The sequence below is a fragment of the Euprymna scolopes genome, chromosome 22 (genome assembly GCF_053919585.1).
Source record: "Euprymna scolopes isolate OS-2025 chromosome 22, ASM5391958v1, whole genome shotgun sequence".
Lineage (NCBI taxonomy): Eukaryota > Metazoa > Mollusca > Cephalopoda > Sepiida > Sepiolidae > Euprymna > Euprymna scolopes.
In genome coordinates, this window is record NC_136503.1 from 98,720,734 (window position 1) to 98,746,673 (window position 25,940).

General features: G+C 34.8%; 1 protein-coding gene across 1 annotated transcript in view; it reads right to left on the reverse strand.

Annotated features, from left to right (window-relative positions):
* The window catches only part of LOC145243566 (vezatin-like), a 104,011-nt gene extending 78,580 nt beyond the window's left edge, over positions 1 to 25,431 (reverse strand). The window contains exon 1 of the mRNA XM_080106548.1: positions 25,334 to 25,431. Within this exon, the coding sequence (XP_079962674.1) occupies positions 25,334 to 25,369 (36 nt within the window). The 5' untranslated portion in view covers positions 25,370 to 25,431. The remainder of the gene's footprint in view (positions 1 to 25,333) is intronic.
* Positions 25,432 to 25,940: the final 509 nt, after the last annotated feature.

Genomic DNA, 25,940 nt, shown 5'->3' on the forward strand with positions numbered 1-25,940 from the left:
GAAGAAGATAAGAGTAAAAAAAAAGGCGGTAAAAGGAAAAAAGAAAAAAAAGAAAGAAAAAGGAAAACAAAAAGCAAAGGAAAACGAGAAAAAAAGTTAAAAGCAATAAAAAAAACAAAAAGAAAAGAAAAAGAGAAAAAAAGACAGTAAAAAGCAAAACAAAAAATACAAAATAGTTTTACAAATATGTCTGACTTGTGTGAATAACATAAAAACTTGAGATAAAAATAAAAGTAAAAGTATGTTACCACGTGATTTTATTTTGCAGCAGCCGATTGTGAAACTATTTCACAATAGACAAGTTATGTTTTTTTAAACTTCAAAAAAAAAAAAAAAATGAATTAATTACTTAATGCTAGTAATTTTCTATAGATGTATTAAACAGTATGGAAAGTTTTGAATAAAGAATAAAAAAAAAACTTGGGTGATGTACCCCTTTCTCCCCTTACCTTAAAAAAATTTCCATTTTAATTTTTTATAGTTGAACAACTCCAAACAAAAAATTATATATTAAGCTAGCAGGGTAGCCCGAGGTTGTCCGGGCATGATTAACAATCAACAAATGTTTCACTCTCCCATATTTTTATTGTTTTCAAAATCAGTGAACTCGCCCATTTTTTAAATCAAATCGATTGATTGCCTGCCTTAGTTGCGGGCCCATTGCGGTGCACCGGGAGGATGCTTCACGTGCCTTCCCACAATGACTTAGTCCACAATACATTGTAGTTTATATTGCACTGTAGAGAAGCTACTGCTGATTTTATAAAATTAATTTTTTATATATAGCTTGAGGTTGAAGTTTGAAATGCAAAAGTCAAGTATCATGTTTCAATTGCACTTTAAGCAGAAACGTTAATTTCAACCGCACCTCTGTCATATCAAAGAACCTACTGTTAATTTTATATGCCTGGTCTTACTGCTTGTACAGTGATAATATCTTAAAAATTTTAAATGAAAAGGTCAAGTATTATGGTTCAATTGCGCTTTAAACAGAAACATACACTTCAAACACGTCCCTGTCATACCAATGAATCTACTGTTGATTTTATATGCTGGACTCTTCTGCTTGTGTGGTAATAAAACATAATGCAATTGTGATGTTAGGCTGTATAAGAACGTTAACTTGATTGGAACAAAGGTTTCATCACTGTTCTCACATAAACTGCTTTATTTTCTCACCATCTTCTTCTATTAAATAAATCTCAAACGTCTGTGTGTGTGTTTGTATGTCCACTAAAAACTTTTCTCATGCGCATTGTATAATCACAAACTTGGCATCGTTAGAAAGAGTGATCTTGTATTATTTGATTTCATCGGACTACTGTTCTCATCTTGAGTGTGATTTTCACAACGTTTTGGTCGATGTAACCTCCGACCTTCGTCAGGTGTATCTTGTCAAACTCGAGAACTTTTCTGTCAAACGCAGGAATTTGGACAGAATTTTGAGTGGAATCCTTTATTTACGTCACAGGGGTAGATTGTTCTTGTTTCGTCAGCCATGAATGGATAGAGGTCTTAAGTAATTCGCAATTTCGTATTTTTCGGTCGCCCACACTGAGAATTGAACCTTCAGTCTTCAGGAGAATATCACTTTTTACAATTGATTTTTCCAGATACTCTAATCACGAGTCCGACAGAAACATTCCCAAGTTTGACAAGATACATCTGATAAAGTTTAGAGGTTATTAGTGGACTTTCGGTCAGCGTTCAAGTTGTGGATAACTTGACAAAGACTAAAGTTACTTCTCATGAAAGAGGAGAACTATTTATGGCACAATGGGAGATTCCATTGTGCACACATGGGCCAGTCTATTCCTTGGATTGTGATTGGCTGAATCACCTGATTGGATATGCTTGTACATAAATACAAGCCCTCAGTCCAGCTCAATCTGATGTCTGTCTTGTGCATGAGCTGGACCCTTGGTAAGTGTTGCTGCTATTATTATTGTTGTTGTTGTGTGTTATTGACTAACACAGTTCTTTTGATTATTCTACAGTTATATCGACTGAAACATTGTGAAAATAACACTCAAAATGAGAACAGTAGTCTGATGAATCTAAATAATACGAATAATCAATCCTCATCTCAAAACTTCAGAAATGTGAAAGAGTGATCTCTCGGACAAAAAATATCTAAAAATCAGACTTTAAACTTTAGACGCGATTTGCAAACCACGCATACGCTAATCGTTTGTTACCTTCTTTCATTTGAAATAACTAAATTTTCGATATCGTAGCATCTCCGTAATCATAGCCACATCGATAAAAGTGTTTGGTTACTAACTTCAGTTATGCAAGTTTGCCTCCAACTTGCTTCATTTTTTTTTTTTCTGCTTTCAGTTTTGCTTCTTGCTGATGGCAACCGATTGTCACATTTTTTTTGCACCCCCTCCCGGTATCACAATTTTTTTTTTCTTGTTTCGACCAGACAATGCCACCCCACCCCTGCCCTCATTGTCACATTTTTTTTTTTTAACTCTATCAAGGGTGGATAGGGTGCACCGGGCAGCTTCTGCCTAAATGTTTAGTTTGGTTGTTTTGTTTTATGGCACATCAACACTTTTTGGGTCAAATCATTTTATCAAAAATTTTGTATGATTCAAATTCTTTATATCTTAAAATATTTATTCATAATGTTTAGTTTGGTGTTTTTTTTTTAATGAAATTTTCTCTCTTTTCATGAAAAATAAAATACATGCACTAGTATTGCCATATAAATATATAATATGAAAATCTGTACAAATGCTGTGGGTCAATAACGCGGTAAACGTGGTACGAGTTGAACCCAACTTTCTTGTGTCAAGTTGATTGCCAAGGGGCCAAAAAAAAGGTTACGTACGACATAAACGAGACATGTTAATTCGGGGTCGGCGAACGATTGCACTGAGAGATTGACAAACGCCACAGGTCAGGGAGTGCATTTTAGGTGCGAACGGTTAACATCCCTACACATACACCTTGAGATAAATAGGGACGCACATGAGTTTCTAGCGAGTTAGTCTAGAGTTGACCAGGGGAATCGCAGTCAAACACTTTTGGATTCAGGATGAGAAAGTGGAAAAAGGAAACCTGAATCGATTCAGAAATGCGAGGCTGTCGAGAAAATGTGGAAAATCCAAAATAAAGAATTTCTTCAAACAATAAAATTAAGTCGTGTTTTTGGAAGCAGGCATGAATTGTCGCAATGGACGGAGAAAAAGGTATGTGTCTTAAGATCTCCTTATATGCAACACACACGCGATTGTATATACACATGTGCACACACAAAAACAGACGATCACAGCCATGTTATAAATATATAGACCCACATATACAAAATACACGTACACAAGAATATACAGGTTGAAACAATAAAATTGTCAACCTAGAAAAAACGACATGATTCCATTTCCGGTTGATGAAAACTGGCTTTCTTTTTTGTTGAAGACCATCTACTAGTTGTGTACAAATCTCAAAAGCGATAGGAGACTTCTATCATGTCTGAAAGTGACACAATGTTCAACGAGCGAGATCGGAGATGCGCTGCTGTACAATTCATACTCTCTACCGATCCAAGTTACGACAACAGGACCATTGCCAGCACCCTCAAAACACATCACTGGATTAACATGAATAACAAGGACATGCCTAGTGTAATGAAAACAAAGTTTCCAGCCACGGTTATAGTCTTTCATGTGGTTTCAAGTGAAGGCCACATCAAGCCACCTCACATTTTCGAAGTCTGCTTGAAAGTCAACACCAAAGTGTACCTGGGTGCGCTGAAGAGTGTGGTGATCCCCTGGTGCAATCACGTGGGCGCTGGCAGACCATGTATGTGACAGCAGGACTCGGCACTGGCCCACAAGTCCAAAGAGACCCAGGCCCGGCTTCAGAAGGACTGCTATGACTTTATGCCCATCTCTCATTGGTCTCCCTCCTCCCCGAACCTGAACCCGCTGGACTACTTCGTTTGGTTATATGTCGAGAACATCACCAACATGACCTCCCACAACACCAAAACCAGCCTGATCGCCACCATCCACCGAGTATTCAAGTAGTCAGTGCTTGTGGAAAAGGCATGCTCCTAGTTCCGGACCAGTATCGAGGCAGTGATTGAGGCTGAAGGCGGCTACATTGAATAGATTCCAGTTCTATTTACATAATCAAGTTACCTGAATTGCTTTTTTGAATAAAAGTTTTAAAATAAATCTGTAGTGTTGTTTTCTTTAATGTTGCACCCTGTATACTCCTCTCTTCTTGTTCTCCCTGGATCGCCACCTTGTCGTGGTGGAGAACTTTGTGTGTTCCGATGAACCTGAGAGCGATGCCGTCCGGAGCCTAGGCTCCTGGTAGGGCCACCCATGGCGGTAAGGTTCCAGACAAAGAGTGATCCAAAAGACCTCAACGGCTGATGCGACAGATGATGACAATAATGACAAAACGGCACTGAAGGCAGATGAAGGCTGCAACAGCATCAACCTCATCATTTTCTGTCTCCATCATTTTCTGTCTCCTCATCATTTTGTGTGTCCTCATCATTTTCTGTCTCCCCATCATTTTCTGTCTCCCCATCATTTCGTGTCTCCCCATCATTTTGTATCTCCCCATCATTTTGTTTCTCCTCACTATTTTGTGTCTCCCCATTTTTTTGCCATCATCATTCTGTGTGTCCCCATTTTTTTGTATGTCCCCATCATTTTGTGTCTCCCCATCATTTTGTCTCTCCCCATCATTTTGTCTCTCCTCACTATTTTGTGTCTCCCCATTTTTTTGTGCCATCATCATTTTGTGCCTCCCCATCATTTTGTATGTCCCCATTTTTTTGTATGTCCCCATTTTTTTGTATGTCCCCATTTTTTGTGTCTCCCCATCATTTTGTATGTCCCCATTTTTTGTGTCTCCCCATCATTTTGTGTCTCCCCATCATTTTGTGTGTCCCCATCATTTTGTGTCTCCCCATCATTTTGTGTCTCCCCATCATTTTGTGTGTCCTCATTATTTTGTTTATCATTTCATCATTCAAAACAGTTTGAGTTTCAATTTCATTCAGCATTTCAACTTTGTTCGATTCTGCAAAGAAAGCCGATATCAGTATTGTTTTCTTATTTTATGACCAGGCAAGGCCGGGCGCCCCCTACAGTTATAAATACTTCTATTTTTGTATCTCATAGCAAATAAATAATGCCTCCCACAGTAATTAGTTTACAATACATTCTAGTCTACATTGCACTATTGTTGATTTTATAATATTATTTTTTATAACGACTTGAATTAGAGTTTAACATGAAAAAGTTTCGAATGTTCCCCCGTCTTATCAAAGAACTGTTGATTTTATTTGCTGGGTCTTTCTGCTTGTGTTGGCTAGTCAGAATTAAAGAGTGATTCGTCAGTCTAAATGCTGTTTAGATCTAATTTTTAATCTGTTTGACAATTTTATTTCTTGGATATGCTAGCATTCTGACTATCAAATGTCGATCACGTGATAATCACATTCCAGTATTTGACTTTTTTTTTAGCAGTTCTTTTAAACTGTAATTACTGTTTCAGCAAATGACCAGTTTTTTTTGTTTTTGTTTTTTTTGTACAAATCTATTGAGTAAGCACAATACTAGGATTGTCAGAGTAAAAAAAAAAACACACAAGGTTTCATTTTAGCCATTTTTTTTTTCTTTTTGAAGAATGAGGAAAGAAACTCAATCTTTTTCAACATCTTGAAAGTGAGAACAGAAACCATGAACAAAGCTTCTTTCTTAGAACTGCACGCCTGTGAAACTCTGTTCCGCTTGCCTGTTTCCCTCCCGACTTCAACCTGGATGTCTTCAAGTCCAACACAAACAAATTCCTGACGAACCGCCCCCCCCTAAGTAATGACACCTTACCAATTCTCCAATACTATTGCTACACTATCCCTTTGATTACTGTACACACAATAACCCTTATCCCTGAGTGGCCATTGGGCCTTGATAAGTGGTGAACTCCATGTAAAAAAAAAAAAAAAAAAAAAAAAAAGAAGAAACGGAGGAGAAATGTCATTAAAATACAAAACTTCTTTCAATCTTATATAAATAGGCATTTTGTTCGTCAGGTTTCAAAGAACAAATTTTCATTACTAATGATTATTATATTGTCCAATTTCTACTGTACACTCTTTAACCCTTATCCTTGAGTGGCCTCTTGGCCTTGATAATGAGTTGATACCCATGAAAAAAAAAAAAAAAAAAAAGAAAAAGTCCAATGTGAACAAGTTCTAATTGAATCGTCCCCCTAAGTAATCCAAGTTACAAAATTCCCACTGTTTACTATGCTAAAATCACAATGACTAATGTATACCTATTAACCCTTATCCTCGAGTGGCCTCTGGGCCTTGATAAGTGGTGACACCCTTGTAAAAAAAAAAAAAAAAAAAAAATAAGAAATAAATAAAAGGATAAGCATTATCAATAGCATCGGAAATTATTTTAGAAGTTCAAAGAAACAAATAAAATACATGGAAAACTTTGTGAATTTATCACCGAAAAATACTAGCACACACCAAATTTTACAGAAAATAATAGAGTAAAATTTTAATAAAATATCTGGTGTCAGCAGATCAGGCTGTCTGGAGATATGGGCTTCCGGGTTTGTATTACTGTACACATAGATTCGAAAAAGTTGTCAAAAAACAAATATATAACAAATAAATGTTATCAAAGGCAAGATAAGTTACTTTTCTACCTAACTGGATATATTTTTCGTGTTTTTATTCAATGTAACATGTTTATTCAGCTCGAAAACCATACAGTGTTTACCGATGTATTGGAAAATTCAAAATGGCGGCCGACACTCTCTTTAACATGGTAAGTTCAGGAAAAGATGTTATAAATAATAAACTAGATAAAATACTGTTAGAAATTCGCTCATTATATGTTACCGTGACATAAGTTGACATATATTCGGTGTTTTTTTAATAGTATTTTGTCTAGTTTATTATTTATAACACCTTTTCCCAAACTTACCATGTTAAAGAGAGTGTTGGGCGCCATTTTGAATTTTCCAATACATCGGTAAACACTGCATGTTTTTCGAGCTGAATAAACATGTTACATTGAATAAAAACACAAAAAATATATCCAGTTAGGTAGAAAAGTAACTTATCTTGCCTTTGATAACATTTATTTGTTATATATTTGTTTTTTGACAACTTTTTCGAATCTATGTGTACAGTAATACAAACCCGGACTTCCTGAGCAAAAATGCAACAAATATTGATGTTAACCATGTCTACAAGTTAAGCAAAGACTGAAGTCTCCAGTCTTTGCTTGACTTGTAGACATGGTTTCAATTATGAAGCTATGTTTTGTTATGTATTGATTTCGGTTTCGATTCTAGCTGATGGCACTCAAATAATTTTTTTTGACTTTTGAAATGATGAGTATATATTGGGTACAATATAATATGAAATAACTGACTTTAACAAATACGAAATCTGTGTGAATTCAAATATCATATGTAAGCGTATTTTATGACTGGGCAATGCCGGGCATCCCTGCTAATATATATATATATATATATTTTAAAATATTTTAAAATAAAAATATGATGAAAACCTTTAAAAAAAACCCACAATTGTTGATGGCTACACTCTTTTAAATATATATATATATATATATATATATACTAGCGGGGATACCTGGCGTTGCCCGGGTGTTTGAAGGTGAAAAAGAAAAAAAAAAGGTATTAGTAGTCAGTCAGGCTCAAACTCGTGATGAAACCAAAGGCGGAAAAGAAAGTGAAAGGTGATGCGGCATCTTATCGCTACGCTACAAAGCCATAGGAAGTGAAAAGCGTTCAAATTAAGCGGTGTCAATCAAGAAGTGATTACGCAGGTGCAGAAATGAAGATTGGCTGAAGGCCAGTTCAGCTTTCCGCCGTTTCATTTATTTGTTTCCCCACAATGTTGGGAAAAACAGCTCCCTCAAAAAGGGGAGAACTCTCAAATGAATAACAATTGTCTGATATGAAGAGTTTTCTCCACATTTGATCAAAGCTAATTGCCTCCAAGACGTCCTGGCACGAAAGGCCGCTGATGCCTTTGCATCAGTGAGTTTCGCTTTATTTATACGAAAAAGACCGACAAGTAATCGAAGCAGGAATGTCTTGAAAGCAATAAGCTTTGATTAATGTGAGGAAAACCCTTCATATCAGACAATTGCTATTCATTTGAGAGCTCCCCCTTTTTGAGAGAGCTGGTTTTCCCCAATATGTGGGGGAAACAAATACGGCGAGAAGCTTGACTGGCCTCAAGCCAGATGTTCATTCCTGCGTCTGCGTGAACTCGTTTCTGCAAGTCAACTTTTTAATCGTTAAATCTGAACTCTTTTCACTTCCTCTCGTCTCATAGCGTGGCGGTAAGATCTCAGCTTCTCTTTCACGCGTTCGCGTCACAGGTTCAAGCCTGGCTGTCTACTAATGCTGTTTCCCCGCAATGCCGAGCACCCCTACTAGTCTTATATAAAATAGACATATTTGTTAAAGTTGGAGTTATCGAACTTAGTGGCTTTTTTCTATATATTATGTTATGACCCTTGTCTTGAGTGGATATTTAATATGGCGTCCAGCCAACAGTAACACATGTTTATCCTACGTTGTAGCAAGTAATAAGTGAACTAACTAACGTTGTAGGCAGAGTGTCTTCTTTCGTGTGACAGACATAGCTGTTTAACTGTTAAAAAGTACTACCATATTAATATGAAAGAAACTGAATCTTTTTCAACATCTTGAAAGTGATAACAGAAACGGAGGAAAAATGTCATTAAAATACAAAACTTCTTTCAATTTATATATAGAAAAGCGAAAATGTATGTATGTACGTTTGTTTGTATGTATGTGTGTTTGTATGTCTTGTAAAAACTTTCCACACGGGTCACGGATTTTCGCCAGATCGGTATCATTTTAAACTTCCAACCTTCGCCCGACAAATATCGAAAAATTGGCCAAAAAACGTTAATTTCTTTACCCTGAAATCAGCAGTTTTCTATAGGGGGGGAGTCAGAAAAAAAACGTCCTCTCATGATGAGTTCGGTTCTACGCATGCGTCATATGACATCATAATCTGATTTACTTTAAATATTTGAAAAAGCGACACAATTTTGTGGGCGTCATCTTAGCTCAGTTGCTTAGAGTGCGGCCTCATTATCTAAAGGTTTTGGGTTCGAATCGTGGTGTGAGATGTCTTTTTTTTCCGATTTTTTAAGTTTTAATATTGAAGCAGGGGTTATTTTAAGCCATTTTTCACATTTTTTTCAAATTTTTTAATGTTCGTTTTTCTGTTTTTTTTTTACTTCGCTTATTCTTAGGTTTTCATTAACACCCCCCACCCCCAGCCGACCACACACACCCAAAAACACCCGGGCAACGACAGGTAACCCCTCGCTGGTTATTTAAACCAGTGTTTTTATTTTGGTTTTTATTTTTCAGATTTTTTAAAGAAGTTTTAACGTTTCTTTTTCCTGTTTTCTTTTTTTGTTTTCCCAATTTTTACATTTAACATCGTTCGTTTGCCTTACGTTAGTTTTTTTTACTTCATTTATTCTTATGTTTTGATTAACACCCCCACCCCCACCCCCGCCAGAGCATAAACACCTCCAAACACCCGGGCAACGCCGGGTACCCCCCGCTAGTCTAATATAATATAATTAGAATTTTAATAATAAAACATCTGGTGTTATCAGATCAGACTGTACGAAGATAATGACTTCCTGAGCAAAAATGCACCAAATATTGATGTTATTGTTTTTTTTTTCCTTTCCCTTAGCAAAACTCAATCATGTTCTGCAAAGTCAAACACAGAATCAATTTTCTTCTACAAAACAACCAAACCAAACTCCAAGAATAAATATTTGAAGATGTAAAAAAAATCTTGAAGCAAAAATTTTTTTTTTTTTTAATTGGATTCGGCAGGTGAGAAAGACTGTCAAAATACAAAACGTTAACAGAACTTAAAACATTACCATAATCAGAAATCTAAATTAGTTTTTGAAATAAAAAATATTGCATTAAATAATAAATTCCCAACAAATAAGACAGATGGCACGAGCAGAAATCCAAACCGAAATATTGCCATCTTCAATTTGAAGTTCTACCTACTGAATTTCCTTTAAGTAGAGCTTGAAACATTACCATAAAAAATAATTATAAATTTGGCATGATGTCACAACTTTTTTTTTAATGTATTGTGAAATTTTCTTATTTCAAAATATTAGAAAATACTTTTAAAAATAAAAATGGTTTCGATACAATTGTAAATTGATTCGGCATTCATTTATTTCTTTTAGCATCTTATATAAATAGATATCTTGTCCATCGACAATCACAATTTATAATCACAATTTGCAATAGCATTAAACACATCTTTTAAGTATAATAAACATACTGCAACATTTGTCTTACTGATGCATTCAACACAAACGACCCCGAAATAAGCATCAATTCTGAGACAGTGTGAAAATTATTCAACCGAGAATGACTTAGCTCATAACGTCTCTTCTGTGGAAAAGAGGTTGCAGGGTAGTGCACCACCTACCAAGTTTTGAACTCTGTCAAGGCTGGATAAGGTACGCCCAGCAGCTCCTGCTCAGATGCATCCTAGGACGTATTTGAATGTAAAATAGACATCAAACCAATGACGCTGATCATCATTTCTCTCCATGCAATGCATATCCTCAAGTATTACTGGCCAGATTCCATACTTTCAAAAAATTGAAAATTAATAATTAACAACGTGTTGTTATTGATTATGCTCATAATAATCAATCAAATTAATAAAAAGCTGAACAGGTTGTCGATAATGTCTGTTAATGTATTAATGCAGGTCCGTAACGATTTGATATTTCTGAATATTTTAGATGAGGATCGATAATTTCTATTATTTGGGTTATTCAGACTTCTTTCAGACTCTAAAATCAGAACAGAATTTCAAACGAAACGTTTTCCTTAATCTACATCCATTTTATATATATATCTATAGTAAATATATATATATATATGAATGGAAATGTATAAAAAAGAATACGAAAAGTATAAAAGCTTATAACTTTTCTTTATTCGTTTTCATCGGTGTAGTGAAAGTATGAGCATGCACGGGGAAAAGGGGAATGAAAAAGGAAGGAAGGTAGAGGACAAGGAGAAGGAGCTATAGCCAATGAGAAGGTGCCACGTCAGTTTAAATATATACACATAAATACACACATGCACACAGTACATATACACATATAAACGAAAAATTAAAAATTAAACAGTAAATAAAAATGAGAAACACGTCTTTAACGACTTTTTTTTATAAGTTTTACTGTTTATGAATATTGAAATAAATGAAATTACTACACATTTATTAGTAATAATTTTTTTTTTATATTTACATTTTCTGGTATTGAATGACTGTCATCTCTCGCTGACATACAATGCAGTTCATTTTTGAAGCAAGTATCTTCCGTTCCTTAAGGAACTGATATGCGGATTCAAAATCCTTGGTCCATTCAGTTAGTTCTGTAAACATTTTGGAAAATAGCCGGAATATTTGTTTCATTATTGTTGTAATGAAAAAAAAAAGTTTCATTCAACACACAAAACTAAAAACACATAGTAATGATAAATGATTTATTTTATTCATTGAAATTGTCTAAATTTTAAATGAAAAAAGTTAAAAATTTTTAAAAATGCTATTTAAATTAATCAAATTAATAAAAAGCTGAACAGGTTGTCGATAATGTCTGTTAATGTATTAATGCAGGTCCGTAACGATTTGATATTTCTGAATATTTTAGATGAGGATCGATAATTTCTATTATTTGGGTTATTCAGACTTTTTTCAGACTCTAAAATCAGAACAGAGTTTCAAACGAAACGCTTTCCTTAATCTACATCCATTTTTTATATATATCTATAGTAAATATATATATATATATATATATATGAATGGAAATGTATAAAAAAGAATACGAAAAGGATAAAAGCTTATAACTTTTCTTTATTCGTTTTCAATTGGTGACGCGCAGGAATACAAAATAATATTATGAAAAAAAATTATTAAAAAACTTTTTTAACAGGTACATAATTTTCGACCGATCCTTCAGTCTTCATCGGTGTAGTGAAAGTATGAGCATGCACGGGGAAAAGGGGAATGAAAAAGGAAGGAAGGTAGAGGACGAGGAGGAGGAGAAGGAGCTATAGCCAATGAGAAGGTGCCACGTCAGTCTTAAATATATACACATAAGTACACACATGCACACAGTACATATACACATATAAACGAAAAATTAAAAATTAAACAGTAAATAAAAATGAGAAACGCGCCTTTAACTGTCCAATCTTTTGAATTCTAACGATTTTTATTTTCAGAAAGTTTAGATAAGTCATTGGTACCATCGGTTTCAAACCTGATAATAGGGGACCGCTTTTTATACCCATATCAAGCTCTCTTCAGCCGATACTCATCTGTTTAATAACTGAATTGGAAACATACACATGCATTACAAGATCTCGTGCAAATCTCGTTTTTTTAAACCACCTTAAATTTCAAATAATAAAATTCAAAGAGAGCTTGATATGGGTGTCAAAACCGGTCCCCTATTATCAGGTTTGAAACCGACGGTACTAATGACATATCCCATCTAAACTTTCTGGAAATAAAAATATAAATAATACGCTCTTATTTTTGGAATTTCTTCTTTATAATGGAGCACTCTGCTGGAATCCTTTTTTAAAATTGCACATCTAAAAATAAAAATAGGTTTAAAGCTCTCACATTCAGAGCAGAATTGTCCAGAAGGACCAATGGCGTGGCAGACAAAGTACTGAGTAAAATTCCGTTTTAAGTTCAATCTTCTACAATTTGCGAATTACGTTAGTTGATGGTTATCAGACATCAGAGACAATTTAAATTGTAAAAACACGTAACAACACTGGCGTAAGAAAGCAAGTTTAATGCTAAATACGAGGTGCCTTAAAATTTTTTAGGCTTTTTTCATATGAGCACTTATTAATATAGTACACGCATGAAACTCTAGTTTCCTTCAAAGTAATCTTCTTTGGCTGCAATGCATTTGTTGCACCGTTCCAACTTCTGGAAGGCCCCACGGAAGTGCTCTTGTGCGAGCGTATCAATGACCCTCATCACAGCCTCTTTCATTTTACTTCTACAACTTGCGAATTACGTTAGGTGAAGGTTATCAAATAACAGTTTATGGGAAGGCCTATGCAAGTCCTCTTGTGTAAACGTGTCAAGGACCCTCGTCACATCCCCTGTCACCTCCTCACTTGTCTCATAAAGATAGCCTCTACACCAAACAAAGTACTGAGTAAAATTCGGTTTTAAGTTCAATCTTCTACGATTTGCGAATTACGTTAGTTGATGGTTATCAGACATCAGAGACAATTTAAATTGTAAAAACACGTAACAACACTGTCGTAAGAAAGCAAAATACGAGTTGCCTTAAAAAGTTCCCTTCAAAGTAATCTCCTCCGGCTGCAATGCATTTGTTGCACCCTTCAAACTTCTGGAAGGCCCCACAGAAATCCTCTTGTGCGAGCGTATCAATGACCCTCATCACAGCCGCTTTCATTTTACTCAAATGTCTCATGGTCCTGGATATGACCTTAAACTATATCCGATGGTGAGGCCCCAGCTTGTAGGTCTTAGGGAGTGTGGGGCCACCCTTTAATTGCCATTGGTCCCAGGTCCACTCTGACCCGGAGTGGTAGTACCTGTTAGGGTCCCAACTATGGGTTAAATAGAATACGACTTAAAAAAAACAAATACACTATATTAAAAAATCGGTCTTCAAAATCACCAGATTCGGCATTGATTGGAAATAATTTAAAATGTTCACAAATTTTATCACATAATTCTGTTGTAAATAATTTTATCATAAAACAAAGTTATTTTCAGTTGAATTACGAAACCAAAACTTTTTTCTTCGACGTCTTGTAAAATGAACATTGTATGTAAATCCTTCCTAAGGTTGATTGTATCCCCCTCTTCAATAATGCACCCCCTCCTGTTTAAAGAATTGCCACTACACTTCTATATCTCAACTCGACTGTCTATCGCGTCTATTATAGATGTGGACTCATCAAGTAATTGGGTCTCGTCATCTCTGTGCACCCCGTTATAGTACATATCATCCGTTCTGACCCCCCCCCTTGCAACGCAACATAATGTGATTTTTAAGTCAATGGCTCAACAAGAACTTCCACTCTGCATTTTATGTTGGATATTGCACTGGGGCGACACCAATAAAAGCGGAGATGTGCATACACGCACATTCCCAACGGACTTTGGTCTACATTCAGTGAAGACCAAAAATTCAGTACACAAAGTTAAGACGCTGGAAGTGGAATTTGTTTACCTAAATATGGAACGTAAGTCACTAAGCATGAAACGAAATACGAAACTATGTGGAACCACTTCTTGTTTTATCATGAAAAAAATGTAAAAAATGAACTTTTATTTTTACATTTTTTTTATATTTCTATAAATATTTTGGGTACTGGTAGCGGTTTTAGTTCCATGCCGAACACCATAAAAAAAAAAAACTGAGTTCTCCCTCTCCCTACGCAAAGAACATGTTTTAGTTGGCATAGTAACTAAGCGATCATGAATTTTTATCGACTTTTTTTTATAAGTTTTACTGTTTATGAATATTGAAATAAATGAAATTACTACACATTTATTAGTAATATTTTTATCGACTTTTTTTTTTTTAATAGCATTTTCTTTTTTAATGGCGACGTTTTACTCGGATAGAAATGGTGATAGAATAATAAATTTACTTACGTTGGTTTATTTAAACAATGTTTCGCACCATTCATTCACTTTTATCGACTTTTTCTATTTTTTTTACATAGCATTTTTAAAATTTTTTAACTTTTTTCATTTAAAATTTAGACAATTTCAATGAATAAAATAAATCATTTATCATTACTATGTGTTTTTAGTTTTGTGTGTTGAATGAAACTTTTTTTTTTCATTACAACAATAATGAAACAAATATTCCGGCTATTTTCCAAAATGTTTACAGAACTAACTGAATGGACCAAGGATTTTGAATCCGCGTATCAGTTCCTTAAGGAACGGAAGATACTTGCTTCAAAAATGAACTGCATTGTATGTCAGCGACAGATGACAGTCATTAAATACCAGAAAATGTAAATATAAAAAAAAATTATTACTAATAAATGTGTAGTAATTTCATTTATTTCAATATTCATAAACAGTAAAACTTATAAAAAAAAGTCGATAAAAATATTACTAATAAATGTGTAGTAATTTCATTTATTTCAATATTCATAAACAGTAAAACTTATAAAAAAAAGTCGATAAAAATATTACTAATAAATGTGTAATAATTTCATTTATTTCAATATTCATAAACAGTAAAACTTATAAAAAAAGTCGATAAAAATTCATGATCGTTTAGTTACTATGGCAACTAAAACATGTTCTTTGCGCATGCGTAGGGAGAGGGAGAACTCAGTTTTTTTTATGGTGTTCGGCATGGAACTAAAACCGCTACCAGTACTATATTTTGTTAATATTTAGAATATATTCATATCAAAATAATTTAAAATTTTCACAAATTTTATCACATAATTTTGTCATAAATAATTATATCATAAAACAAAGTAGCTACTTTCAATTGAATTACGAAACAAAAACTTTTTTTTTTTTTTTGATATCACAAGTGTTAATAAAAAAATTTCATCCATCATTCATGGCAAAATTCCTTTTATTCATTTTCAGAAACTTTTCTTATACAAATGTCTAAAATAAATTTTTTTGATAACACAAGAAGTGTTAATAAAAAAACTTTCATTATTTATGAAAAAATTTCATTATTTATGAAAAAAATTCATTAATATGAAAAAATTCATTATTTATGAAAAAATTCATTATTTATGAAAAAATTTCATTATTTATGAAAAAAATTTCATTATTTATGAAAAAATTCATTATTTATGAAAAAAATTCATTATTTATAAAAAAAATTCATTATTTATGAAAAAATTTAATTATTTATGAAAAAATTTAATTATTTATGAAAAAATTTAATTATTTATGAAAGATTCTATGATAAAACGTGTGAAAAAAACATGCCATTAAAAAAAGACTGAGACTAACAACATCAAATCTGTGTGAGAAAGGTTGCAGTGAAGAAGAAATGGTTTATTTCTGCAATTTATCAAGAATCCTCGAACGAGAGAAATTCACCAGCCAAAATACAACAACACTCAATAGTTTAGTAGATTTGAAGAGATAGAGTAGTCTCAGAAAGTGTTGGTATCGATTTTACGAGAAGCCGAACGAACAATAGATCTAGTATATGAACTCCAAGAAAGATTTTTCCTCAAGAGCAGAGTCATCCACAAGAATTTCAGACAGAAGAGGGATATACGATTAAAAGACAATAGTTGAGTCTTAACAGGATCAAATGAAACAAATCATTTCAATACTAATCCAGGACTGAACTCAGCTCAACTTCTCAATCAGATCATATTGAGGGAAAGAGGCAATAAGCAATATCAAGAAATATTGTATTATAATAAAATATCAAAAAGAATTGTATTATATGATATCAAAACAGCAGATTAATAAAAACCACTAGAAAAAGCTGAACAAAATGAAGCAGACAATAGAAAAGGGCAGAGCTTCACTAACAGACGAAAATGTAAAGCTAATCAAATCACAGAGAAACGTCTGAACCTACTTTATGATCCTATTTATTTAAACGTGTTCTACACACACACACACACACGCACATATATATTAATAATATGTGAATTTGTTTAAAGCTCACATTTTTTCAGCAGCAGCGCTTACTATTATGTTGGTGCAAAAACAATATCATTTTCTCACATGTTACTTTTATATATGATTTCTGAATTAATTCATTGATATTCGTATAGCCATCTTATATATTATTTTGAAGCGCGTTTTTCGCTCTATCAAACCGTGTTATTCGTTACCGTTCTCAATCTATTCATTTATTTTTTTGCAGGCTTTTCAACAACATGGACAAAGTTCAAAGCCGCATGATTTTCATGTTTCAGTTCAAATTAGGCCGAAAAGCTGCAGAGACAGCTTATGATATGATGCGTTTGACCCAGGAACCACTAACGAACGTGTGGCACAATGGTGGTTCAAGAAATTTTGCAATGGTGACGAGAACCTCAAAGTTGAAGACGGTCAGCCAGCCAACTACAGTTGATAACGAACATTTGAAAGCCTTAATTGAAGCCGATCCACGCAAAACTACACGAGAAGTTGCTCTTGAACTTGGTCGATCACTCAACAGGCATTCACCATTTTAAGCAAATAGAAAGTCAAAAAAGTTGGATAACTGGGTGCCACATGAATTGAACAATAAAAAAAAATTGTCGTTTTGAGCTGTCTTCTATGCTCTTTCTGTGCAACAAAAACGACCCATTTCTCGAGCGGATTGTGACGTGTGATCCTCAACGACAACTGGCGACGCTCAGCACAATGGTTGGATGCCAGAGAAGCTCCACAATACTTCCCAAAGCCAAAATTGCACAAAAAAAAAAAAAAAAAAAAAAAAAAAAAGAGGTTATGGTGACTGTTTGGTGGTCTGCGGCCAGTTTCATCCATCACAGCTTCTTGAATCCGAGCGGAACAATTACGGCAGAGAAGCACTGCTGACAAATTGACGAAATGCACCAGAAGCTCCAACATATGTGCCCGAGAATGATCAATATGAAGGGACCAATTCTTCTCCATGACAACGCTCACCCGGATGTTGCTCAACTGACCCTGCAGAAGCTGAACGAATTGGGCTATGAGACTCTGCCTCATCCGCCATATTCACTGGACCTCTCGCCCACTGATTATCACTTTTTCGAGCATCTCGACAACTTCCAGCTCGAAAAAGGTTTCAAAAGCCAAGATGATGCCGAATGACTTCATGGCTTTCAAAACTCCGGATTTTTTTATGCTAATGGAATAAATAAACTTGTTTCTCGTTGGCAAAAATGTGTCGATTCTAATGGTTCTTATTTCGATTAATAAAGTTTATTATGAAAGGAGTTATGATCTTTTGAAGTTGAACGTCAAAAAATGACATTATTTTTGCACCAACCAATTGAAACGACCAGGTCAAAATGATCCACCAGCTACTTTTAGGTTGGCAACTAAGTTGTTGCCGTTTTTTAAATGTATATTTTTTTTCAATTAAAATAAGAACTAACAACTATTTAATTAATGATGTATTCTCCATTCGGGTTTACAACTTTGATCAATAACATTTATAGGAAAACAATGAATAATTCTGGTTCCATCGCGAAAGGAATTGTCCAAATATTATTCAATCTAGTAAATTCCCAGAAGCATCATTCAACAAACAAAAGAACGAAAAAAATAAAACTACAACCCCACAAAAAAGAAAAAAAAAAGTTCAAAATACATTCAATAGGCGCGTTTTTATTTTTTAGTTTTTTATTTTTTACTTTACATTTATAAAGGCGTGAAGGAAACTCTAGAATATAAGGGTTAAGTGTTGGGCACATAGTGAGACCACAAGATCAGTTATGGCGGAACTTGGGTAGAATATACATAATGTAAGAAGACAGCGCAATAAGAATGTATTCCATTACGTTGGCAACTAAGTTCTTGCCGTTTTTTAAATCTACATTTATTTAAAAGTACAATAAGAACTAACAACTATTTAATCATTGATGTTATCTCCATTCGTGTTTACAACTTTTTTCCAACGTTCAACAAGATTTTCAATACATTTTCAGTAGGAATCATTTGATTTTGACTAACCAAATTGAAATAACTTGAACCAAAACCAAAATAAACTTTACCTCCCCCCCCCAACTCCCCAATAAAAATTGGGGAGGAGAGGGGGGGGTAAAAGTTTCAGAAAAATAAGAGGAGATCGGTTTTCTGATTAAATAAATATTGAAATGAAAGAACACTTTCGACATTTTTTTTTTAAATTGAAAAATGTTTAGCGATCGCATGATTTTAAAATTCTAATGCATTTTGTTGCCTAAAAAATTTGCCATGACTATAATATAGTTTTAGGTGCAAGAAAATGTTTACAGTGATAAAGAGATCTGATCTTACAAAAAGCAGAAAGAGCAATGGATTTAATGCTTGAACTCCAAGGAAGATTTGATGAAAAAAGCCAGGACAGCAGAGCCATCGATGAGAATCTCAAGAAAAAAAGGTACACACCTACGATTGAAAGACAATAACTGAGTTTTAACAGGATTAAACAAAACAAGCCATTTTACACCCAATTCATGATTGAACTCAGGTCAACTTCTCAATCAGAGAGCAACAAAAAATAAGCAGAATAGAGGGTGGAATCAACAGCATTAATGTCAATTAAATAATTAAGTAATTAATAACTTACAAGAAAAATAATGTTCATCACTTAAAACAATAAGTTTTATTGCGAAAAGATTTTGTGGGCAATATTCATTCATACTAAAAAGTAATTATCTTAATTCTATGCCGCAATGAATATTCTGAGAATTCCTGTAGCAACTACAAGCGACAACCAACAGTATCAGTGCTGACAAGCCACCGTCAATGATATTTTGAATATGTGTTTGACTTTTAAGCTGAGCTCTCATTGGTTCAAGCATTTTTATCCAATCAGGGCCCATCTCTCATATGAACCGAGCTGATTACCAGTGGAAATGAAAGATGACCCTTGCCACCTTCTTCCTCTTTTTTTTAGGCCACGAAATGGCACTGCGATCTACTCATTCATGTTGCTTGGCTGACCACAAAATTTCTCTCTTGAAATGCAACCAAAATACCGCCAAGCTACATGAGCCCTGGATTCAACAAGATCTAAGGATCCCACTTGGACTTACCAAGGTTTTACGACATAAAAAGAAACTGGACGCTTAAGATTTCCATCCGTCTAGTAAATATAAGAGCAACAGTACTCATGAAAAAGAATTTTAAAAACTACCTGGCAAATATACCTGGTGAGCCAAGTGCAAGAGAGACTCGAAAAATTGCACTTACGGAGACAGTTAGAATCTTTAAAAGAACTCTCGGTTGGAATGTATGAAATAGTTTAATGTACCACTTATTTTGCTAGAAGAATTTGCCCTGTGACGATGAAAGCAACAGTCAAGTTGGTTATATGAGCGTGGACGGTGCTTACCATTCCCGAACTATTACAGACTGTGATCCATTGTGGTTTTCAATGTGAAGGCAATTAACACAGCAGGACTTAGCAAGTGTGATTCGTGAACTGGAAGTGACTTTTGTGAACATGGCTCACAGCAAGAGTATTCACAGAAAATGGCACTGCCTTCCGCAGCAAGGAATTCAAGACATTCGCAGACAAGTGGGTTTTGTTGTGCATATGCCCTGGCTGGAAATGGTATAGCAGAGTGATGGTACCATACTGTGAAAGGAATTATGGCCAGGATGCATATTTCTGCACCCTCTTTCCCCACAGAAGAGACGTTGCAAGCCTGTCTTTGTTTTATTGTTATTTCCATGGCAAGTGCTCGTCCTAGCTCCAATCTCTGGTCCCCCCTCTCCAATCTTTCATGAAAAACACCCGTCTAGCTAAAACTACCGTCAATAATTTTTCCCACTCTTTGACTGTGCCTAAGTCATAACGTAGATTTCATGAACAAAACTTATTTCTTAGAACTGCACGCCTGTGGAACTCTGTTCCGTCTGCCTGCTTCCCAGCTGACTACAACTTGGTTGTCTTCAAGTCCAACATAAACAAATTCTTGATGAGCCGCCCTCTTAAGTAATCCAATCTACCAAATTTCTATTACTAATGATTACTACGATATTATCCTATTGATTACTGTACACTCAATAACCCTTATCCTCGAGTGGCCTCCGGGCCTTGATAAGTGGTGACTTCTATGTAAAAAAGAAAATAAATAAATATCATATAGGCTGTCTACCGGTACAACATGACTCCAAAAGACAGCTGCACGAACCAATACCATTTACATTTACGAAATTTGGATGAAGAGTTGATGTTATGCCACCATCAGCGGATCCTGAGCACAGTCCCTACCAGGTCGGAAACTGTGTTGGTGAAGGCACTGGAGAGTCATTGCACGAGATAATCCACAGTTCGTCCTGGTGGATGGGATGCCCTGACATGTGAATAATCTGTCCCCCCCCACTACAGAGTGGAACAATAACATTGTTGCCCTAGAAAAGATGACACGATTCCATTTCCATTTGATGAAACCTGGTTTTCCCTTTTTTTTTTTTTTTTTTTTTTTTGGCAGACCATCTACTAGTTGGCCAGTTGTGTACAAATCCCAAAAGTGATAGGAGCCTTCTGTTTTATCTGAAAGCGGTACATTGTTTAATGAGAGAGATTGAAGATTTGGCACTGTACCCTTCACTTGGTCATACGCTGGACTTCGTTTGGTCATACACTGAGAACATCACCAACATGACCTCCCACAACACCAAAGCCAGCCTGATCGCCGCCATCTACCAAGTATTCGCCAAGCTCTCGCCAGTGCTTGTGGAAAAGGTATGCTCCCAATTTCAGACCCATATTGAGGCTGAAGGCGGCTACATTGAATAGATGTAAGTTCTACTACATAATCGAGTTTTTCAATAAAAGTTTGAAAATAAATCTGTAATGTTTTCTTTAGGGCGACAAATTTATCATTCCACCCTGCAGACAGAAGATTTTGACAACATAGCATCTTCGGAGAGCGAGTCAGAAAGTTTGGCATACAACGATGAAACAAGAAATCAGGAAGGAGTGTGATAACGGTGATGAGAGTCATAGTAGGTATTTATTTGCTTCCCCACGTAAGCAAAATGTGACACAAGGTCGGTTTTTATGTGAGGTGAAGGGGGAGGGAGGGGAAGGGGATGGTACACATAGGGTTGCCCCTACATGTACCAATAACCAATTGCCACAAGGGCAATGGTCACAAAGTGCAGCGTCTGCCGGAACAGATGGTATTTATTTGCTCCCCCACTGAGCAAATTAGGCACAAGGCCAATTTTTAATGTGAGGAGTGAAGGGAGGGGGAAGGGAAAAAGGGGACCAGCTCCCGAGAGGTGGGAAATGGGAGCTGGTTAAAGGTCAGGCATGTGGGGTTGCCCCCACATCTGGTCTTTGCTAGTCATAGCTAGTCATAGCTGCAGTATCTGCCGGAACAGATACTACACTTTGCTCCTAGCAAAAGTGCCAGGTAAGTATTGAGAGTCATAGTAATAAGCGCCCTGTTTAGAGAAGCACTAGTACTTGAACCTGAAACCATTCTGATACAAAAAATAATACGAATGCAAAATTAATCGCTGTCGGGGTTCGAGGTGGTAGTATAAAAAGATGGATTTTGTGTGACAGATAAGTTTAGCCATTTTTTTAATTTCTCTTTTTAAACTAATCAAAACAAAAGGGGGGGCTAAACTGCTTTAAAAAGGCTAAATTCGCCAAATTTAGCTTAAGAACGTCAAGTGGTTCTAAAATGGGTGATCGGTTTACTAGAACGTTGCATTAGAAACTGAGCACCCTTACAAATATTTAAATATTGACTCTTTTTCATTTTTTGATAATCTGGTAGACTAGTGTCTATTCGATAATGATCCACTGAAAAGAATTGAAGAAAAAAAAAATGCAAATAAAAATACAAAAGGGGAATAAGGCTTGTTTTGTCCACCGAAAATTTAATATCGTCAAATAGTTTTATTTTTTAATAAGAAAATAAGGTAAATTTTCAGATTAGCTCCACCTCCACAGTTTTCTTTTAAATGACAACTTTTAGATTCTCGACTATGCTGAATATGAAAATCACATTAAAATTTTGCAGAAATAATTAATTATCGAGATATAAAAAGTTGTATTATGCATTGAATTCTTTGGCGGCCATCTTTTTTACGCGCGTGCTCTGTGCCAGTCATAGAGGAGTAGATTTGTTTATGGCGCGCGCGCACAAAAAAGATGGCCGTCACAGAATACAATGCATAATACAACTTTTTATATCTCGATAACTACTTATTTCTGCCAAATTCCAATTCGATTTTCGTATTCAGCATAGTCAAAAACCCATATAAGTTGTCATTTAAAAGAAAATTGTGGAGGTGGAGGTGGACCTAATCTAAAAAAAAAAAAAAAATACCGAAAAGAATAATTTCTATGAAGTGATTAAAATGTCTTAGAATAAAAAAAAAAATCGTAAAACAAAACAAATAAAACACAAATCCGATTAAAAAAAAAAAAAAAAAAAAAAAAAAAAACACGCCATAATTCTCAGACAAATTTGATATTTCGTGATTAAACCAAAAATGGCAGAAATTCGGTTTATGTGTGTGTTTTTTTGTTGTTTTTGTTGTTTTTGTTTTTTTACATTAAACATAAAAATAAAACCGTTAGAAAAAAATATTCGTATTTTTTTACGACCTGTCCCAGCGTAGTATAAACACCCCGACTACCCCATGTTAAGAATGGCTTTCGAAATTGGGAGGGAGGGTATTCCGAAAACCATTCTTAACATGGGGAGGTTGGGGTGTTTATACTATACTGGGACAAGTCGTAAAAATTTACCAAAATATTTATTAACTGTTTTTGTTCCAAAATATGTTTAATTTTTTTTTTTTTTTTTTTTTTTTGCGCAAATACGGAAGCGAAAAGCGAGTACCCACCTCGGTATTTTTTTTTTTTTTTAAGTTTTTAGCGGATTTTTATCGAATCTAGTCTACCAGATTATATAAAAACTTTAAAGCAATATTTAAATATTTGTAGTGGTGCTCAGTTTCTAATGCAACGTTCTAGTAAATCGATCACCCATTTTAAAACCATTCGACGTTTTTAGACCAAATTTCGCGAATTTAACCTTTTTTTAAGGGTACTGTCATGCAGTGGCAGTGCACTTATTGATTGATCTGTGCAAAAATAATAACGTTATTATTTAAAAAGCCATTCTTAACATGGAGAGGGTGTTTTGTACCTATTCTGTACTTTAACCTTACAATTGAATAAAAAAAACATATCGTAAAACTTTAATTAAACGTGGAAATACGATTTTAAAAATAGCGCGGATCACTCTCTGCATTCGCACCGTTCATAAATATTTTTTAAACAAAATCTCGCAAAAAAAAGTTTAAAGAATGGCTTTCGGAATAAACACCCCAACCTGCCATGTTAAGAACGGCTTTCGCATTTAGGGTGTTTATTCTGAAAGCCGTTCTTAACTTAGGGAGGTTGGAGGTGTTTATACTACGCTGGGGCAGATCGTAAAAAAAAAAAAAAAAGGTAAAACTATACAAACACCGTGACAGCGAATTAACCCTACCCCTAACCCCAAACCTAAACCTAACCCTAAACCCTAACCCTGTCACGGTGTTTGTATAATAATACCAAAAAAAAAAAAAAAAAACTCCTTATTTTTATTATAAATAAAGATTGTTTGAATAAAACTTCGGTCAATGTGAACTGGTTGTCCAACCTGCAAAGGGTATTTATTCCAAAAACCGTTCTTAACACGAGGAAGTTGAAAATAAGAAAATTCCTTTCGGAATAAACACCCCCAACCTCCCCATGTTAAGAACGGCTTTCGGAATAAACACCCATTGCAGATTGGACAACCAGTGCAAGTGCACACCAACCAAAACTTCTATTTTTATATTTGCAAAAAAAAAAAAAAAAAAAAAAAAATACATTATATACAGTGTTGGTCATCCGTACCTTAAAAGTTGTGATGTAATTTTCGCCGAATGGCTTTATAAACAAAGAAGTGCGACTCTCAACGAAAGCCAAACAAAAAATATCGCAAAAATAAATCTTAACTGAAAAAAACATGCATCAACACGGAACAAAACAATAACAAAATATGGAAGACTAAAATCGAATTCATTCGTGTTTAGTTTGAGGGAAAAAAAAAAAAAAAGACCACTTGTTTCTTGCGTTTTTTTATTTAGAAAATATATAGAAATTTAAAACAACCTTTTACTTATTTAATCACCTATTGATTTAATAAATTAATTAAAACATGCATATTTAAAAAATAGAATTTTTCGCGCAAAATCCAAATCGATTTCAACCAAAAGAGATAGAAAGAACGACATACCGCAACAAGATTCGTTATTAAAAACATACGGTCAGAAAGTCAGGGATCAGTTTATAATTACCACGCTAGTATTAAACAATCCCCCACTTTATGACCACTTGCTGCGTGCACGGAGTAAAAACAGGTTATGTCAGAATATTGAAAAGAGCTGCGTTTTTCTGGAGTTCGATGTGAAACAATTGGGGCTAATGTCGCCTTTTTGGATGCAAAATGTGAAGCTAGATGCATCCTGGAAAGAAAAAATAACAAAAAAATGTCTTACGTCAAATATGACATCTTCGTCGCAATCGTCCGCCATTGCTTGACTGTGCGATCCCACAATTCCTTGCGTTTCGTCTGCTTTTTCTTTCCTCGATTCGTTTAATTTTATTATTTATTTATTTTATTTTTTTATGTATATCGCTCGAGACAAGGCATGAAGCCACTTGATGTAAAGGAGCCAACAAAACCCCAACATGATTATTGCAAAGAGAGGAGATGCCTATTGATCTTAGTCTGGAAAAGGCCAAGTCTATAAATAGAAGGAAAACAGTGAGCAGCAAGAGAGTTCCGTGACGTTGCAGTTCTTGAAAAGAAGCTACTGGAATAGGAGGCTGTATTATAACGAGAAATTAAAACAGCGAATTGATGGAGACTACTAGACCAATGAGTCAAACAAGCTGGAACAAAGGAAGCAGGGAACAGATCAGACAATTCTGAAGAACACATGCATAACAGTATTTGCAGAGAAGATTGAGGGGTTTGTATTACTGTACACATAGATTCGAAAAAGTTGTCAAAAAACAAATATATAACAAATAAATATTATCAAAGGCAAGATAAGTTACTTTTCTGCCAAACTGGATATTTTTTTCGTGTTTTTATTCAAT